This window comes from Bos taurus, chromosome 2 (assembly GCF_002263795.3).
Source record: "Bos taurus isolate L1 Dominette 01449 registration number 42190680 breed Hereford chromosome 2, ARS-UCD2.0, whole genome shotgun sequence".
NCBI lineage: Eukaryota > Metazoa > Chordata > Mammalia > Artiodactyla > Bovidae > Bos > Bos taurus.
Window position 1 is genome coordinate 97849558 of NC_037329.1, and position 21329 is coordinate 97870886.

Genomic DNA, 21329 nt, shown 5'->3' on the forward strand with positions numbered 1-21329 from the left:
CAAACAACTGTATAAACAAGTTTTTCAAAGTCAATTAAGGAAGTTTTAACAGTTACATAGAATACTCTCACCTTGGTCTCTTGACTCAGTGAAGGTGAGCCGTGTGCACTGGAAGCCTGGCTCTCTGAAGGAGGCTCAGCAGGACTCCCCACCGTGCAGTGCTGCCCACCACTGAAATCATAAGGGCAGTCTTTCAAAAGTAGATCTTGTCCTTCAACATTTTTAGGGTAAGCTCTAGCAAGAAAATCAAGAAAACATTTTATAAACAACCTAAAGTGTAGTTCATAAGTCCATTTAACTTGGTAACTTTTCTTTAAACAGTTCTGCCCAAAAGATTTTTAAAAATTCATCTGCTGATTTTCCCCATGTTATCCTCACATCTCAAAGGCTTTTATTTAAATGGTACTTCAGGGAATCTTGCCAAATTATTATAAGTAGTTTTGTTTGGGGGTATTTTTTGTTTGTTTTCCAGAAAACAGGAAAAGATAGTTAACTTGACTCTTATCCCGAGTTCCCTGAGTATCTATGATTATTGTAATGTCATCCATGAAGAACTCAATTCACATTTTCCTCTGTACTTCTGGAAAACTGTATCTCTGTAATGTAGAGAAAGTTGAGAATAGAATCTCAGGTATGTTAGGATAACTCTTAGAATAAGGATCAACAACAAATCATCTGAATATCTTGACTTAAACAGAGAAATGTGTTTTAAACGTGTGAAATGAGGCCCCCACACTACAGTGACTACTAGGTTTCAACATGATCTTATGTTTTAAGTTTTGACTATATCAAAAAATAGTCCAATTAAACATAAAATATCAGGGTTTTTCTCAAATACATTATGTTTTTAGGATTTATTCCCCCTTCCTTCAAAGTCATGTTCAAAGTATTTCAGGCTATTTGCTTTTTACCCTAGATAGGTTTTTAAGGGTCTTTTTTTGGTTCTTTTTTAAGAAAAATATTTTTGAAGTAGTTGTGTTACAGCTCACTCAGATTCTAATCACTAGTGTTAGGTCCACCATTATAGTACACTGAAATGACCTTTTTATGGAGAATTTTCACATTATTTGCTCAGTTAAGTCTATTACCGATGCTGACAATTAGCATGAGAAATAGAGTGGAGTAAGACACAAAACTCTTCATCATGTAAGTAGCCTGAATATAGTTCAACACCTGCCTGCTGTTTCTTCTCTGCCACTTGCTTTGTTCCCATAGTGACCATCTGGCTTGCTCCTTCTCTTCATACTTTTTGTGTCTTAGGGAGAAGACTTCATCAGAGAGATTTTCTATCTGGAGTTAGAAATGAAAAGTTTTGCTTTGGTCAGAAACATTCTGAAATGAGAACAGGTGTCACAGTTCCTCATAAAGAGAACAATAGGAAGAAAACAACAATAAATGCAGTCTAAGTCATGAGAACATATGAGAGGAGATTCAGATTCCTAAAAAGAGGAGTTTGAAACTTTTTCACCTCCGGGTCATGTTTGAAGACTTACCTAGAGTTCTTAATAGGTACCCTGAATACACATAGGTTCACAATGGTTTTTTTATATTTACATAAAATATCCTTCATGCTTTATTCATTCAAACCTTTGTATTGATTGCTTCCTATGGAGTATACTGTTGATGGAACATAGTAATATCAAGGAAAGTAAAACTGAGATATGGGAATTAGTTTAATAGATTTCTAAAGCTTTGGTTGTGGTGTTTCTGGCTAGAATCATTCTGAACTAGGGTGCATTAAAAGAGGGAAAGGCATTAAAAAGCAAATTTTGGTAGCTGAAAAATGATATCAGTTGGCATAGAATGTAATAGAAACAATGTCTTTTACATAATACTGCCTCTTCAGACTGTCACTTTGGAATTAGTTTGGCTATATAGTATTTTTCTCTATAATTTTTCTTGTCTTAATGTAAATTTTATCCTTACAGGTCCATAGTCCCTTTCCTGTGGTTCCAAAAATCTGGAAAAAAAAAAAAAGTTTTCATAATTCATTTGGTGACACAGCCTGATCTGAAAATGATGTGAGGTTATTGTATTTCCTATGAGTATTTCACTGTAAAACTCAGTATTGATTGAGAACTGCCCTAGACTCCCATACAAGACTAAATTTCATGCAGAAAAATATGACTAATAGTGGAAGTGAATACAGATACTCATGTAAGTTCAGTATTTCAACAACTCATGTATGGAAATGGTATGTTTTATTTTTGCTTTTGTTTATTTTTTATGCATGTTGTCTTTGTAGGCAAATTTGTACAAAACACTTTCCTAATCAAATTAATACCTTTAGTGAGGAACTTTTCATAAGTTTTGAAAATAAAAAATCAAAGAGGGCTTATAGTTCCATTTAGTTCCTCAAATATCAAATTAAGCACATGGAAAAGAAATTAAGCAGTCTTCATAATAAGTGCGATTATCCCATGAGTGAAAGGCAACTTACCTCTTCTTCACCTAAATCATATTCATCCAAAGGCTGAAGAACAACCATCCTCCAGCTGTTGAAGATAGAACCAATTTCAAATAGCTTTTCTTAATCTATCTAAATGTAGCAATTTTATTCTATAAGCACAACCAATATAGTAGTGTTTTCTTTCTTTGGGATTTCCATAATTCAACTGGTTGTAGTATTTTAGTACTTCATTTTTTAAAAGAGACAAAATACTTGTACCATGAGAAGGGGACAAGGAGAAGACGAGGCTTTGCTTTGGGCCTTACAATAAACAGTCTCTTCTACATAGTTGCATTTTATACCTAAGAATGTACTAATTTTGAAATGAGTTAGTGGTATGCTGATAAACTGGCACAGAAAATAAAAAGGAAAAAAGCTGTGATTTGTAGCATTTGCCAGTTTGTTTGTGTGAAGACTCCCATCATGGCCTCACATCACAGGACTTGTATATTAAAAACCAGGTCAACCAGCGAGCTCCAGCCTACCACTGGAAACTGGAAAGACTGTTGCTATAGAACTTGTAACCACCAAGTGTTGTTTTTACTTAATATACAATGTATCAACAGATTCTCTGTAGGAATTCGTCTAATACTTGCTAGAGTATTAGGAGTTCTCTCACTGCCTCAAATCAATTATGAATAAAAGGATCAATTTAGCTAGAATAGAGATGGGTAGGAATAACTGCAGTTGTCATCAGCTGTCTTGTTTCTATCCTTTTCTATATCTACTTCTTGGTGCCAGATTTATAATCTTGAAAGTGCTTTCATTATCACTAAAAAATTTGACTAAGTTGGCTGCCAGGAGACAGATCTGTGTATGGTATTCGAGGACATCCACAACCTGGTTCCAGTTTATTTTTGAGCCTTCATTTCGTTTATCACTCTAAACAAAACCTTAGTCTCTGGCTTAGCCTTGCATGATTGCTCCTGTGCCTGAGTTATGGTCTTCCTGTGTGAACACACACTTTCTCCTTCTGCCCCACCCCCTTTTCCTAATATACTCCTAGGTCTTCCCACTCTTCTTGATATTTGACGTGTGTATTGCGGACCTGGAGATACATGAGAATCTTTTGTTGTCACAGGAGTGGTAGTTGCTTTCTTTGAACTCTGTGCAAATCTCCATTTTAAAGAGCAAAGATTGTTAATGGAATTATTTACATCCCTAAAGTACCTTTTAGTTCCATGTACACCATAGAAGACTAAATGTTGAATGAAAAAATACTCAAAAGTACTAAAGTAAGTAAATCTTAAGAATTTCCCTTTCTTATTAAAACCTGAGAAATAAAGCTGCGTTACTATATGGCATTATTTTTCAGCATGAGTAATGTAAAGGTTTCTTTCACTGTCTTCCCTCCATGTAACCATATAAATGGGATAAAGGCAGAAAACAGCATCTTGTTTATGTTAAATAAAAATTTTAACTTCACTGAAAGTTATTCAAGAAAGGAAAATTAAAGGATGTAAGTATACATACCTTGGAGTAAGTATTTCCTTATATTGGAGCTTCTCTAATTTAGCTGGGGCCACTAACGACATGGGGATCACAATATTATCTATATCATAAGAGCTCTCACTTCGCAATCTTCGTCGTGCCGTATTCTGCAAGACAGGATTACAGTAGTTTGACAACAGTTTTGGTTATGTATGCTGATACTCCTTTTATGAGTATATAAAGAAAATATGGAGTGCCTCTAAGTTTTATAAATATATTATAAAATCTGACCATAAGATATTAAGAAAAACAAATATACATAACTTCTATGAAACAGTACATTTGTGTGTGCACACATTCAAGTCTGTTTTTAAAACCATTAAAAAATATGAATGCCTTAAAATACAAAACTCTTAGCAGAAAAGGTACTCTAAAGCACCCTAAATGACAGTGAAATCTTTTAGCCAACTCGTTTTTATTAGGAAGAACTATGAGGTAAAATGTTTGGTGAGCCATTTAATGAAGATTATTTTTACAGTCTTCATTTATGTGTTCCTAGGCCCTGAGCGTCATGCTGTTTTTCTAAATCCGCCCATGTTTTGACCTCTGCTCCCGACCAGATAACAAAACACAAAACAATGTAAGAATAACGCAAGTGCTGGATTCTTACTTAGCCTCACTAGTTTTTAACACACACAAAAAAACCATAGTCAAGAATTAATGAACAATTAGCTCCCTAATAAAATTTAATCAATATATTGTTTCTTAGTAAGATAATTCTAAATATGCTAATTATGTGCTAGTAAATAAAGCTGTTAACAAAATATCCTGTTTAGGTCCCCCCCACCACCCACCAGATGCGTGAGCTTAAGTCTGTAAAGCAACTTGAAAGTTCACTGTACAAAAACCTACTTGTGATGATGAATTCTGGGTTCTTGATAGAACATTGACATTAGTAACTGCAGTAAAAGTGCTTTGGGATCCTGGTTCTGTGCGCTGAAAAGCAAATTCTTCAAATCTAGTTCTTTCTCCTGCCATGGAAAGACCATTGAGAGTGTCATACATTAAATGTAACTGGAAAGTATCAGAATTTGTTTTCCTAGTTTGGTAATGTGAGTCTTGATCAGTTTATTGATTTTAATTTTTTAAATTCATGTATCAAAAAACAAAACGAAGGAAATTTTATAAAAATCTCAGTCACACTTGCCATTTTCTGGAGTCTTGACAGTTTATACCCAGTATATCATTTCTTTAATCTCATCTCCCTTTACTATGTTCGTGCTTTCTGTAACTCTTATTCAGCTGTTGAACTTCTAAGATTTACCTGGTAATTTTCTTCTCTAGTTTTTCATTTTTAAAATGTCTTTGACTTTATGATCGACTTTTTGGAAGATTTTCTTAACTTCTGACTTGATTTCTGAATATGTTTCTCTATTAAAGTACTAATTTCTAAAAGTTCTTGTTTCCTTTTACTCTGTTTTTAAATAACACCCTATTTCAGGAATGAAACTTTCAAGATCCTGATTATAAGATTATTTCCAACTTTATTTTGTTTTCTTCCGTGTTCCTTTTTTCCATTTGTTTTGGGTCTCTATTTGTGCGATTTGTTTATTCTCATACTGCCCTTGTTTATATTACCACATATCTTGAAAAGTAATTTCCTGTGTAACATAAAATTTAATACAGTCTATATATTATTCCAGTTGTTTAAAAACATCCTTTCTAGCTAGTTGTTTCTTCAAATCGGTATCCATGCATTAAAAATGGTTGTTGCATACAGAGCTGTCTAGTTCCTTTGTAGTATAGCATTTTACCTGTGGTGTTCTTGTATTCATGTTAAATCCACCATGTATAATATAGTTCAGTACATCTTGGGTATAGTTTCTAATTTATTGGGTATACTGACATACTGTACCTAGGGCATACTTCACTAACGTACATAATGTTAGAGCCTCTAGAACAATGAATAAGATCCAACAGAGTATACAGATTATTTGTTATTTAATACACATCATCCCAGTTAAGTTTTGTGTTACTAGCAGAGTTCTAGTTTCAAAGGTATCTCTTCATCTTGGCACTGTAAGGTCTTAAGGGCAATTCAGCTAGGTGGCTGAGTTACTTAGATGCATCTCATCCAGTTTATCAAAATTCTGAAGAAGCTGCAGCAAATCAGCATCTCCACAAAAGGAACCAGGTATGGTAATCTCTAAAGGACAACCTTGTACTAACACGTTCTGAGTCCAGAGCACAGTGCTAGAGACTGAAGTCCCATCCAGGAGAACAGTTGGTAGAAAATAACTCCGGTTAGGAAACATAGGAAGGAAATTCTTAATTTCCATAAAGTGGATGGAATCCCAGTCTACATAATTCTGAATTGACGACATGAATTTGCTGTTTGGTGTTCATAGAACCATGGATGTTTTGTGTAATTAGTGACTTCTGGGTTATTACTTCCATGAGGCAGGGCTTTTGGAGATCAGAATTTTATTATTTTCAGTTTTTACTACTGGTGCTCATGTCCTCATTTGAACTTACCTATTGCTGTTTCACTCAAGTGTCTTTTCTTTCTTCCCTGTAATAGCTGCACAGAAGATTCTGACTCTATTTGAGGCTTGCATATAGAGGAATATCCATTTCTCCATTGATTCAGAGAAGTATTACGTACTAAAATGGAAAGAAAAATGAAATTTTAGTTCCTTAACACAAGTATGATGAACATGTTAACTTGCTTTTACTTTATAACATTGCAGAATATTGATATACCAGTTCAAAATGACATAAATAACATATGAAGATGAAATACCCCTAAGCTGAAAATAATAGAGTAAGATTTATTAAAAACATCTTCATGAAGTGCCCCAATTCCTATAGTTTCTCCATTATTTGAAGAGGAAAGGTGATCTCTTGTGTCTTCTAAGTTAGGAACTTTTACAGAGAAGATATGTTCAGATCTGTAAATCTTGACTGAACTTCCTCTGAATCATTAAGTTAGTTTATGCTCACCCTTAGATCTGGTAACAGTTCAGGACTAAGTAAGATTATAGAATCATAAGAGACTGGGATCTCTTGAGAGCAATAACCAGATTTCATCAAACTCTTGACAGTGCCTAGTGCCATTCTTTTTAAAGCAATGAATTTTTAAAACTTTGAAGTCATTTAATACCTATCTGCATCAGCTGCCTGAACTGTAAAATAGGGATAATAGCTATTGTGGGATTATGAGGATTGAGTGAGTTAATTCCTGTAGTGGTCACTAGAAGGATTTCTGACCTAAGTATGCAATAAATGTTAGTTTCATCATTACTGTTTTCTGTCTAAACCCTATATTTGCAATGCTGGATTAATAACCAAATTGGCTTCTTTTTTTGAAATGTTTGGAGATGTGGAAAGGATGGCTTAAGTGACAAATTCTAACCAACACTGAAAAAAAGAGTATGGATGGTCTGCCAACAGTGACAGCAACTAAGATTTCATGATGGCAAAGCACCCTAAAAATGATAGACAAAACTTTTACACATAGATGCACAGATCTACACATTTACATCCATATTAGCATGTTAAAAAATGAAACTTTTAAGTAGAACAATTTCTGAACAATCTCTGAAAGCCTAATACCTTAAGAAATTTGAAGAGCAAACTGCAAAAGCACAAGAGAGTACTGCCGCAAAAGTGTGATCATCAAAGGAGCTCTGAATCTGGAGGAAAGAAACAATTACCTGTAGTAGAATTACCTGTAGAATGACTACACATACTAACACAGCCAGGATCCTTGAAGCTTCAGCAGAGAAATGGATGGGTGGATAGATAAGGCAATGCCCAGGTGCCCCACTTTGAAAACATGTCCTGCCCATCCATAACTGCCTCTGAAAACAATACTGAGTGTAAATTTTTTCCTCTTCCATGAGGAGGATCTCAAGCAGTGGCGAAACAATCTTAACAGTCAACACGAACTTTAGAGATGAAAACACAAGACTCCAACAAGAAGTAATAGCAACAAGTGTAAAAGTTTTCTCAAGAAATATCTAATGGGTTCACAGAATACAAATTTACAAGTCTTCAAAATAATATTGCCAAGAGAAAGGCAAAAGGCCTCTCCAAAGAGACCTCAGAAATGGAAAGGATAATTGAACAAAATCTCATTGGCCTGAATAACAGAATGGATATAACTAAAAATCAAGATCAATGAATTTGAACAGTAATTCTAAAACTCAAAGGAACAGTGATGGAAACAGGAAAAAAATTTCTGGAAGAGGACAAACCAAAAGAGGGTAAAAAATTGGAAAGGATAGAATGAATGAGAGGAACTATTGGAAGAAGCAATAACCAAAAATATTTACACAATAGTAACCCTAAGGTTTCAGTAACTCGAGCATCAAAGCAAATGGGGGGGAAAAAACCCAAACATCAGTATGAAGACATCCTAAAAATTACCAGAGAAGGGGGAAATTATCACAAAGGAGTGAGAATCAGATTGACATAAAAGCAAATGCAGGAGAAAAATGGTGACTTAAAGCATTCATGGAAAACTAAACAAGATCCTAAGGTTTCTACCTACTCCCTCAAAGATTTCTACCCAAGAAAAATAATGCAGAGAAAAATGTTAAATAGTAAATAACATAGGCATAATTCTAAAGTTCATTTCTACAAAGGTGTATCTAGAATTGTGAGTTGGGTTTTAAAACACCTGGCATGTATTGGTGTTCCCACAGTGTCCACCACTATTGTTTTCCAGAGTATTTTCAAGAAAAATCCAGGTAAATTCAACCCATCTCTTCTAAAGGAATTCACCACCCACCTTGTCTCATAAAAGCACATCAGACTTTGTGAAGAAACCTTAACCTTTACTAAAGTGATCCTTTAAATTTAATTTTATTCAAAAGTTTCATTACACTTTTCTCCCTCTTTGGTAATTTGTAACATTATAATGGACTCTTGAAATAGTAGGAAATATAATTCAGAGTGTAACACACATTCTCTTTACCTATGCTCATTGTAGTAGTAACCCCAGCCTTTCAGCTTGCTTACCCAGATCTGAATTCCATCCTAAAATATATTTTGACCCAGTATCTCTCATATTCCCTGTCTTCCCTTCCTCCCTTTCATTTATAGAGAGCCAATTACATGCCAGGCATGTAATTTGATTTTTAAAAATATAACTTGCTACAGGGATTTGGGGAAAATAATTGATTAGGAAGTTGATTATTTCCCCAAATAATTGATTTGGGGAAAATAATTGGTCAATTTGTTTTGATCAATCAAAATGATTGATTTCCTAATCAAAATAATTGATTAGGAAAATAATTGATTTCCCCAAATCAATTTGGGGAAAATGATTAATTATTTGATTAATTGAAATCAAATAATTGATTTCAGCAGTATAGATAGGGCTCATTAATTTGGACTAAACTGGTAGAAATACAGAGGAGCAGGTTTGAAGTGTAAGATCACTGATGGTGGGGTTTAGATAAGGTAAGCGCAGGTAAAGAAGGCTGAGCCTTAGGGTTCTGACCTGTGTGGGTTGTTGCTGTTTCTGCACTTTAAACTTTTTATTTTGACATAATTTCAGACTTACAGAAAACCTGCAGTAACAACAAGTGCCACTTTAATTCAGATTCCCTAAATATTATCATTTTACCACAATGGCTGTCAATGAAATTAAGTTGCTGACATGATGCTTCTCTATTCTAAATATGCCAATGTTTAAGGGCATTCTCTTACATAGCCACACAACTATCAAAACCAAGAATTAATGCTGTTAGCTAACTGTATAACTTACTCAAATTTCACCAGTTAGTCCTGTAATGTTCTTCACAGCAAATCCTGTATTCAGTGGACAGGTTTCTGTTTCCTCATATCTGAAATAGTTCCAGTGTCTAGTTTTTCATGACTGAATATTTTGATGAGTATAGGCCCTTAAGTTGGCTTTGGTATTTTCTCACCACTGGCAACTACACAAATCTTCAATGTTTTGTCTTTTCTCTACTTTGTTGTTAGCTGAAATGAGTAGTTGTCAAATTGCTAACTCTAATGCACAGTATAGGATAAATCCAACATCTGAGGCAAAGCACAAAACCATCTATTTACCTTCAATTTACCCTGCAAGAATAACAGGCTATGACAAGGTATGCAGTTGTTTCCATTTTAAAATCTTACATATAATGGGCCAACAGCATCTGAACCACCTGGGACCTTGTTAGAATCTCAGACCCCATTCCAGACTTACTGAATTAGAATCTGCATTCTAACAATAGCCCCAAAGTAATTTGCACATTAAAACTTGAGAAACAGTGATTTGGAACACTTGACTTTTCCTCTAGATTCCAGTTAAGTATTACATAAAGCTACACTTGGCATCACCATCTTACTGGAGTTCCTTTTTGCCCTTTTCCCATCACCCTTAACCTCTCTTCCTCTGCTGTCCACTAGGCAGTGTACACACTCATCCTGTTTTTTAGAATATTTTTATCATGTTGGTACCCATAATATCATTTAATAGTCATTTGTGTGTCTGCTTCTATCATATAATTTAACTTCCCATGATTCACCTTTGATTTTTCAGCACTTAATAGTCTACTTGGCACAGAGAAGGTGGTCAATTAATACTGGGTTCTAGTTTTACTCAGTATTTATTGACCACCTTCTCTGTGCCAAGTAGACTATTAAGTGCTGAAAAATCAAAAGTGAATAGCTGGGTTCTAGTTTTACTAGAACCAGTGTTCTTGCCTGGAGAATCCCAGGGACGGGGGAGCCTGGTGGGCTGCCGTCTATGGGGTCGCACAGAGTCGGACATGACTGAAGCGACTTAGCAGCAGTTTTGCTCTGGAGAAGGCAATGGCACCCCACTCCAGTACTCTTGCCTGGAAAATCCCACGGACAGAGGAGCCTGGTAGGCTGCAGTCCATGGGGTCATGAAGAGTCGGACACGACTGAGCAACTTCACTTTGACTTCACTTTCATGCATTGGAGAAGGAAATGGCAACCCACTCCAGTGTTCTTGCCTGGAGAATCCCAGGGACGGGGGAGCCTGGTGGGCTGCCGTCTATGGGGTCGCACAGAGTCGGACACGACTGAAGCGACTTAGCAGTAGCAGCAGTACTCAATTCTACAGAAAAGAAAAACTAGTGACCAGCTATTTAAGACACATGAAATTTGGGTTGAGAGTGGGAGGGAATGGGGAAAGTAGAAAAGGAGAGTAAAAGTTGCTCACTTGTCCGACTCTTTGTGACCCCTTGGACTGTACAGTCCATGGAATTCTCCAGGCCAGAATACTGGAGTGGGTAGCTTTTCCTTTCTCCAGGCGATCTTCCTAACCAAGAGACTAAATTCAGGTCTTCCACATTGCAGGTGAATTCTTTACCAGCTGAGCCACAAGGGAAGTCCAGGAAAGGACAAATTGGTACACAAAAAAGTACTGATTTGCCTAAAGTTACAGTGTAAGTTCGATGCAGGAACCAGGATACTCAAAAGCCGGTGCTCTGGGACAACCAGAGGGATGGGATAGGGAGAGAGGTGAGGGAGGGTTCAAGATGGGGGGACACGTGTGCACCTGTGGCTGATTCATGTCAATGTATGGCAAGAACCATCACAATACTGTAAAGTAATCCTCAAATTAATAAATGAAAAAAAAAGGTAGCATTCCATTCAAATGTTTTCCACTCCTAGCTTTTAATTTTCCATTACTAACATGTCATTATATTATTGATACATCAGTAATAATTTTGTGCCTAACATTTACACTGCTCCATTTTTTAAAGTCAGATAAATTAGAGTAACAGAAGAAACATAATTACAGAAGAAATATAATGACTTTGTTTTTGCAAATTCACTTTCAGTCATATACATAAATTTCATATTCACATTTCAAATGTAATAATTTTAATGCCAACAAAGGCCCGTCTAGTCCAGGCTATGGTTTTTCCAGTGGTCATGTATGGATGTGAGAGTTGGACTGTGAAGAAAGCTGAGCGCCGAAGAATTGATGCTTTTGAACTGTGGTGTTGGAGAAGACTCTTGAGAGTCCTTTGGACTGCAAGGAGATCCAATCAGTCCATTCTGAAGGAGATCAGCCCTGAGATTTCTTTGGAAGGAATAATGCTAAAGCTGAAACTCCAGTACTTTGGCCACCTCATGCGAAGAGCTGACTCACTGGAAAAGGCTCTGATGCTGGGAGGGATTGGGGGCAGGAGGAGAAGGGGATGACAGAGGATGAGATGGCTGGATGGCATCACCGACTCGATGGATGTGAGTTTGAGTGAACTCCGGGAGATGGTGATGGACAGGGAGGCCTGGCGTGCTGCGATTCATGGGGTCACAAAGAGTCGGACACAACTGAGCGACTGAACTGAACTGAACTGAATTTTAATTTGGATATATGTATAAGTTTTTTTTTAACCTGATAACTTATTTTTTCAGATGGTCACCTAACATTCCTCTGATTAGAAACAGTAGCATTTAACTATTCCCTAGCTGTTGGAACTACTTATAATCATCATAATTTTATTTGTATTATGGGCATTCTTAGAATAATCATCTTGCACACATTTTTTAATTAAAAAAATTTTAATCTAGGATAAATTCCAAGAAGCACAATTGTATCATGAAAAATATCTAAACATAAGCTATACTTTCCTGTATTTCTTTTGCACAGGCAATTCCTTGTTCTTAGTGCTTTCATTTCATTTCTTTAACTTTTTACAGTGGAAAAATTTCAAGAAACATACATGGAATAATGAACTCCCCTGTTCCTATGATTCAGCATCAAGAGTGCTGGTAACCAACTTGTTTTCTCTCTCTCCCACCGAGTATTTAAAAACACATTCCAAATATTGCCTACATATATGTCAGCTTGAATCGAATAAACTAACAAACTGTGTTTATGTAACTGCATGCATTATTACATCTAACATAATAGTTTATTAATATGCAACAGTAAGTCCATGTTCAAATTTCTTGTCTTAGAAACTGTGTGTCTACAGCTGAGTTAATGAGGATCTTTTAAGAGGCCTACAGGCTGCATCTGGCTGAAGCAAGTATAAATATTTTTACATGGATATAATTGTATCATTTGTTTTTGTTCAGTGCCTAAATCAAGTCATGTCCAACTCTTTGTGACCCCATGGACTGTAGCCCACCAGGCTCCTCTGTCTGTGGGGTTTCCCAGGCAACAACAGTGGAGTGGGTTGCCATTTCCTTCTTGAGGGCACCTTCCTGGACCAGGGATTGAAACTGTGTCTCTTTCATCGGCAGGTAGATTCTTTACCATGGAGCTCCCTGGAAAGTCCCAGTTGTATCATACATAGAAGTAAAACTTTTGTCCTTTTAGATCACTCACCATTCTTGGATAAATGTTTATATCCTTAGATAAACTTTTACAATGTTTTTAAAAATGTATGTTCCATTAGGTTAGACAGATAACCATATTCCTACTGTTCTCCAAGTTGTTTTTAATTTTTCATTACCACAAATAATGTTAAGTATATCAGTGAATAAAGGTGGTTTCATATTTAGCATTAGATTGGGTTCTTGGAAATGGATTTATCAGGTCAGAATAGAGTTAACAGTTTAGTAAATGTTTATTGTGAACAAGTACAGACGTTTTTTTTTTTTCTTAATGAGATTTAAAAAAATTAATCATTTAAAGGCCTTATAATGCATTTCAGGGGATCTTCCCACCTCAGGGATGGAACCAGCGTGTCTCAGGCAGGTTCTTTACCACTAGTGCCAAGGCTGTAACAAATGCATTTCACAGTACTTCCCAAAAGGCTTGTATCAATTAATTGTACCTGTAATATTTGAGGGTACTATTTTTGCTACACAGTTTTCCCAGAACTGATGATTATATGTCTAATATTATTAATGTAATTGGAGAAAGGAAAAACATTTAGCACAGTGTCTGTCACATAGATACCCAGTACATGTTAGCTATAATTTTTTTAAATTTACTTATTTTTAAATTGAAGGATAATTGCTTTACAGAATTTTGCTGTTTTCTGTCAAACCTCAACATGAATCAGCCATAGGTATACATATATCCCCTCTCTTTTGATTAGTTAGCATTTTCATTATTATCATGAATACATCTAGTTTTTCTTCTAATTCTTTTAAGATGCCACTTTTAATATTTACCTCTTTAATCTATCTGGAATGTATTTTAATGTTCATCCACCTTAAATTTGTTTTAAGGTGCTATATGACATAAAGATCTCATGTTATTTTACCAAAAAGTCATTCCTTAATACCTCTGATTACAGAAAAATAGTCATTTTAAATGTGGGCTCTGAGCAAGACTATTTGGATTTGAATCTTGCATCTGCTACATCTTAACTTTGATTTGGGAAAAGTTAGTCAAGCAGAAAATAGCCTATAGCCTGACATACTATGCAGAACAGTTTTAAAAATGCTTTAACAGAGCTGCTGCTAAGTCACTTCAGTTGTGTCCGACTCTGTGCGACCCCAGAGACGGCAGCCCACCAGGCTCCCCTGTCCCTGGGATTCTCCAGGCAAGAACACCGGAGTGAGTTGCCATTTCCTTCTCCAGTGCATGAAAGTGAAAAGTGAAAGTGAAATTGCTCAGTCGTGTCCACCTCTTAGTGACCCCATGGACTGCAACCCACTAGGCTCCTCCATCCATGGGATTTTCCAGGCAAGAGTACTGGAGTGGGCTACACAAATGTATATAGGACATTTGAGCTCATAGCCACCTTAACTTCATTTTGTCTAAACAAATCACTTTCATACTTAATGGGAAGGCCATCAGCTTGAACAATCATCTTAAGACAGAATGATAGATTTTTTCTATCAACAACTGTTAAATAAGATTTCTTTCAACAGAAAAGAGATGTTAAGATAGGAAACTTTTTTATATCTTGCATTAAAGGAGTGGTAAAATGATTTTAAAGTTTTTAGCAGTCCACTGTGGCTCCTTTGCCTGTGTGTGAAAGGTCATCCCTGGTGGCTCAGATGGTAAAGAATCTGCCTGCAATGCAGGAGACCTGGGTTCAATCCCTGAATTGGGAAGATGCCCTGGAGTAGGGAATAGTCACCAACTCCAGTATTTTTGCCTGGAGAATTCGATGGACAGAGGAGCCTGATGGGCTATATAGTCCATGGGTACAAAAAGAGTCAGACACAACTTTGCCTGTGTGTACTGAAACCTTACAGGGTTGTACAGATTAAAGGAAATTACAGATATAAAGCCCTTCATTACTGTAATAGTGTATAAGGAATGCTTCATAAGAATTGTTATTACTGTTTATTAGGCTATCTTTTCCACTCTAATAGGAAATATCATTCATATAATAAATCCTTGGGCTTATCTCTAGGCTTTTTATTTAGTTCCCTTGGCTTCTAACAGCATCAAAATGTTTTAATGATTATACCTCTATATTTCGATATCTGACACCTTATTAGTTCAGTTCACTCAGTCATGTCCAACTCTTTGCGACCCAATGGTCTGCAGCACGCTAGGCTTCCCTGTCTATCACCAACTTCCGAAACTTACTCAAACTCATGTCCATCGAGTTGGTGATGCCATCCAACCATCTTATCCTCTGTCATGCCCTTCTCCTCCTGCCTTCAATCTTTAGCAGCATCAGAGTCTTTTCAAGTAAGTCAGTTCTTCGAATCAGGTGGCCAAAGTATTGGAGTTTCAGCTTCAGCATCAGTCCTTCCAATGAATATTCAGTACTGATCTCCTTTAGGATGGACTGGTTGGATCTCCTTGCAGTCCAAGGGACTCTCAAGAGTTCTCCAACACCACAGTTCAAAAGCATCAATTCTTCTGCACTCAGCTTTCTTTATAGTCCAACTCTCACATCATACATGACTACTGGAAAAACCATAGCTTTAACTAGACAGACCTTTGTTAGCAAACTAACGTCTTTGCTTTTTAATATGCTGTGCAGGTTGTTCATAACTTTTCTTCCAAGGAGCAAGTGTCTTTTAATTTCATGGCTGCAGTCAGCATCTGCAGTGATTTTGGAGCCCCAAAATATAAAGTCTGTCACTGTTTCCCCATCTATTTGCCATGAAGTGACGGGACCAGATGCCATGATCTTAGTTTTCTGAATGTTGAGTTTTAAGCCAGCTTTTTCACTCTCCTCTTTCACTTTCACCAAGAGGCTCTTTAGTTCTTCTTCACTTTCTGCCGTAAGGGTGGTGTCATCTGCATATCTGAGGTTATTGATATTTCTCCTGGAAATCTTGATTCCAGCTTGTGTTTCATCCAGCCTAGTATTTCTCATGATGTACTCTGCATATAAGTTAAATAAGCAGGGTAACAATATACAGCCTTGATGTACTGCTTTCTCGATTGGAACCAGTCTGTTGTTCCATGTCCGGTTCTAACTGTTGCTTCCTGACCTGCATACAGATTTCTCAAGAGGCAGGTCAGGTGGTCTGGTATTCCCATCTCTTTCAGAATTTTCCACAGTTTATTGTGATCCACACAGTCAAAGGCTTTGGCATAGTCAATAAAGCAGAAATTGATGTTTTTCTGGAACTCTCTTGCTTTTTTGATGATCCAGTGAATGTTGGCAATTTGATCTCTGGTTCCTCTGCCTTTTCTAAAACCAGGTTGAACATGTGGAAGTTCACGGTTCACGTATTGCTGAAGCCTGGCTTGGAGAATTTTGAGCATTACTTTACTAGCGTGTGAGATGAGTGCAACTGTGCGGTAGTTTGAGCATTCTTTGGCATTACCTTTCTTTGGGATTGGAATGAAAACTGACCTTTTCCAGTCCTGTGGTCACTGCTGAGTTTTCCAAATTTGCTGGCATATTCAGTGCAACACTTTCACAGCATCATCCTTTAGGATTTGAAATAGCTCAACTGGAATTTCATCACCATTTCTGTCCTTTATGGACTGACACCTTATAGAACTTTTAAAAGTTTTATTGGATATTCAGCATTTACTTTAAGAAGAGTGCCTCTGGGATTTTGATTAGAATTACATTATAAGTTCATTTGAGGAAAAATGACACCTATAGTTACAACTTTTCTTTTGACAGGAGCAGAGTATTTCTCTCCATACAAGCAGATATACTCTTCTGTTCCTCAGTAAACTTTTCAAGTTTCTCTCATGTAATTTGTTGTTAAGTTTAATCCTATATATTTTATATTTTCATTGTCAATATGTCTAGGATAATTTATTATTTTACAAATTCTAATGGGTTATTATTGGTATTTTTAAAGGCTACTTGTTTTTTAAGTTTATTTAAAGATCTGTTATGGTTTAAAACTCCACGTCTAACAGGTATTCACATTCAAAAAAATGCTGAGTTTTTGAGGGAGATGATGATTTCATTTGGAAATATCTTGTTTTATGTAACATTTTGATGTTGAAAAATATGCAGATGTATTTTCTTTCTTTTTCTGATTGCTTCCAAGCACAATGTCCCCATCCCCAATTTAGAGTTTCATTATAATTTTTCAAGTTTTATTATGTAACTTTAGTGTCCTATTTAAAATTCTTGGAACCATATAGAATTTACTGATAAATGATATGAGTGTATAAACATTTTCCCCAAAATGACTAACAATACTCTTTACTGAATAGTTCTCCACTTTCTTACTGATTACAATTCTTCCTTTAAATAATAAAGAATAAGCTATGTAGTCTGCTTCATGAATCTACTTTGCTAAATGTAAGCAAAACAGAAGCTATGCTAATGTTTATAGATTTCTGTAATGTTTTCATATGTGGTTGGGCTAGATTCTCTCAATATTTTTTCCAGCAATTCCTTTTACATTTTCCCATTAATTCTTCCAATGGGCCGTACAATTATTTTAAGTTAACCAAATTCTTTTAGAACTTCAAGTTACATTGCACCAAACATAAACCAGTAGGAAGAACTGATATCATAATGATTCTTACCATCCAGTAGTGCTGTTTTCCCATGTTTATTTAAATTTCCTTTTATATTTATCAATAACATTTCATAATTCTCATTCAATATTCCATAAGTATTGCACATTTCCTGTTAGGATTACTGCTGTGTATTTTCTGTTTGTTGTGATGTGTGAAAAGTGAATATTAAAAATTAAGGACTTACATTCATTCCTTTGTTAAATTTTATGTCCTTAGCAAAAGTAATAAGTATATGAAAGACGTAAAAAATATATAAAGTACAAAATTTATAAGTAACATACCAGGTGATGGAGATATGATACAGTCTCCTAAAAATTTATTTTCAGTAAGATCTCCTTTTATTTCAGTTTTTTTTAACAGTGTTTCAAAGTGAAAACGAAGAGGCACATCTAGAAAAATAAAGCAAACAAAAATATTTTCAGTGAAATCACTCTTCATACCGTCCCATATTAAGATTTAGAAAAATAAGCAAAAGCTTGAAACATCACAACTATTAGAAGTTGCAAAATATTCTTTCCAAGTGTAAGCAATATTTTGGAAATTACTGATTATACATACTAAACAAAGACTATGAACAATTTCATAAACTAAAATAGTACATAAGGTGAACAAAAGTATAAACATTAAATACTACTTGCAGATGAAACAAATGCTCCCAAAAAGTCTTTAATAAAATATATAGTCAAACCTAAGTCCATTCCACCCACCCCTACAAACTCTGCATTTGAAATAATGAAGTTTCCAAAAGACATAATTATACAAGTTTAGTTACTTGAAGGAAAAACACTATAATACAGATGCAACCTTTTATGAAAATGTCATTTAACATTCCCTTAGTTTACTACTGTTATGAATCACAAAATTAAATCTACTTTTACGAAAATCAAAACATACTGACAATCTAGTTCTCTTCTCCTAAGTAGAGGCTTAGGAGAGTTGTTCAATTCACTACGTTTATGTTCCATATTCTCACAGCCAAAAGAGAAGCTAAGTAAATAAAACAGATGTGCTTCACATTTATTAACCAAAGCATGTTTTCTTCAATAAAGAATGCAAAAACAATCATCTTAAAAACTTTTTCCTAAGAAATATAAAGAAATATTTTATAAAGTGGTTGTTTATTCAAAGTTTTGCTACTGAAGATATTTTTAAGAGAACTAATTATGAATGCATAAATTAACATAGATCCAGAAAAAGTCTCAATTTTAAACAAAGAAGTAGGTTTCCCTCAAAATAATGTATTTTAATAGCAGATCCATACTCAAGTGTGGAAAAATATGCACACAAAAATGGGTTCATAAGTATCATCTTGGAAACTTTCCCATGGGGCAGGGGTAAGATAGCTTTCAATGCTATCACTATACTAAGACCATGAGAAAACTATATAACAAAATGAAAATAAGAATACAAATTAAATATACTGCATAAACATTTCAGGATTCTGATATTTCCAATTACCAAAACAAGTTTCTCCAAAGAAACATCACCTATTATGTAGAGTATCACCTCTTCTACCACTGTTCTTTAGTTGTTGGAAAACCTGACGGAAGTAGGGAAGGTGCTTGTTCTACTCATATACCTTCCTTAGAACCCACCCTGTAACCTGTGAGCTTTTAGTAAAGTTTCATAACACTTTATTCCATTTAATAGTTTATATCTCAGTTGTCGAATTGGAATGCAAGTACCTTGAGGGATTTATTTGCATTCATTTTCCTATCATACGTAGTATACAGCAGGTATTCAGATTTGTATTAAATGAACAAAAGAAGAAAGATAACCCTAACTAGTAGGTAAGGAAGCTAATCTTAATTTATTAGATGTAACATTAGTAGGATGAAAGATACTTATGCCAGATCTCAGGTTTTTTCATCAGAAACAAATTTACTAATAAGAAAACAGGAAGTAAAGAGTATGGTTAGGAGTATGGCTCTGGAGAATGACAACTTCAGGTCAAATCCTGTCTCCATCATTTACTAGCTGTGTACTCTTGAATGAGTAATTTAATATCTCTAAGCCTCAGTGTTCTTATATGTAAGATAAAGAAGACAACAATCACTCTCATGGGGTTGCTGCAAGAATTAGAGGAAAATGTAACATGCTTATAGGATCCAGTGTATTCTAAGATCAAATGTTGGCTGTGTTATTATTGTCATAAATATTTTTTCTTTCTTTTATTAAGGTTTCCTCAAAGATACAGTGAAACAGCTCCTACCAGGAGCTTACTTCAATGTATGGTATAGCTAAGAAACCATTGTAATACTGGTAAAAACCAAACTAAGATTCAGGGCAGGAATAGGTACAAGAAATGGTGCTTTACAAAGAGGAGCAGTCCCTGGGTGATTAGAACCAAAAGCTGAAAAGGAAACAAAAGCTCATTTGACATATCTTCCCATAAATAAATGAACTTGAGATAACCAGTGTGAAGAATGTTTTCTTTTTTTACCCTAAATATTTACTTCAGTTTCAATGTACATAAGACTGGAAACATTCAAACAGAAAACAGGAACTGGAGAGAAACTTAAAGCCATATTAGGGACATAGGGATGTAATGCCTCATCTGCTCCATTGTAGATTACTGGTATTTTTGAGGTTCAAAAGTTGAGTACGTCTAAAGATGGACAGTTTTCTTCTCTGAAATTCAATGCTGATTATAGATGGGGGAATACTATATGGTGGGAAAACTCCATGCAAAAAAAAAAAACACACATTAGAAAAAGAACCCTGACTTACTGAGAAACATTTCAATAGCATAGCCATATTATCAATAAAATGCTAAAAATTTAACACTCAAAGGGAGATCAAAAGCTAAGTACTTTGCAAAGTTAGTCAAAATCGTTTCCAAGGAATTAAAAAATCAACTTACAGAACATTAATTCATTAATTAATTTATAAGGAGGTTTACCTGATGGCAATGATAGAACAGAATGGAAAGAAGAGTCTAACTCTGATACATGTTCTGTTAACATTTGAGACTTTGAATTGTGTTCACAGCTACTCCAAATTGAAGCTGACTGCAGGCAAGGCATCTGTGTGGTATTTAAAAACCTTGTTTCTTTTGAAGGCAAAGTCTGTAAGGAAAAAAAGAATAATTATTTAAAGACTTCATTTTTTTTTGAAAACTGATTCAGAGAGAATATAACAGTTAAGAGCACAGTGTGTGAATGACATCAGCAAGAAGTCCTGGATTACTGAATCACCTTGGAGAGAGCACTTTATGAAAAAGATAAATGAGTTTGAACAACTTTAGGTCAAAAGAAAATGATTACACTTCAGATTAGTGAGAAATGCGACACTGAGCAGGTACCATGCTAAGAAGAATTGTGCCTATAGCTGACTGTTGAACACAGGCTTGAACTATGCAGGTCTACTTATATGCGGGTTTTTTTTACTTAATAGGTACTATAGTATTACATGAGCCATGGTTGGCTGAATCCTTGGATGCTGAACCACAAGACAGGGAGGAAGGCCAACTGACTATAAAGTTATGCATTGCCTTAGACCTTTTGTTTTTTTTTGCTGTGTGGGGTTGATGCCTCTATAACCCCACCTTGTTTCAGGGTCAACTGTACTGTTTTCCTCCTT

The 21329-nt window shown here is 35.4% G+C and overlaps 1 protein-coding gene across 10 annotated transcripts in view; it reads right to left on the reverse strand.

The window, feature by feature from the left end:
• Nucleotides 1-21329, reverse strand: part of KANSL1L (KAT8 regulatory NSL complex subunit 1 like) — a 125710-nt gene that overhangs the window by 2612 nt on the left and 101769 nt on the right. For 9 of the 10 annotated variants that reach the window (XM_024981462.2, XM_024981453.2, XM_024981461.2 and 6 more), the window contains 8 exons: nt 20650-20815; nt 18029-18136; nt 6416-6544; nt 4793-4911; nt 3923-4047; nt 2441-2495; nt 1178-1290; nt 72-234 (listed from right to left, as the gene is read on the reverse strand). In XM_024981462.2, the coding sequence (XP_024837230.1) occupies nt 72-234; nt 1178-1290; nt 2441-2495; nt 3923-4047; nt 4793-4911; nt 6416-6544; nt 18029-18136; nt 20650-20815 (978 nt within the window). Of the gene's footprint in view, nt 1-71; nt 235-1177; nt 1291-2440; nt 2496-3922; nt 4048-4792; nt 4912-6415; nt 6545-18028; nt 18137-20649; nt 20816-21329 lie in introns of those variants that run through there. The other variant, XM_059878932.1, reaches the window with a different exon arrangement.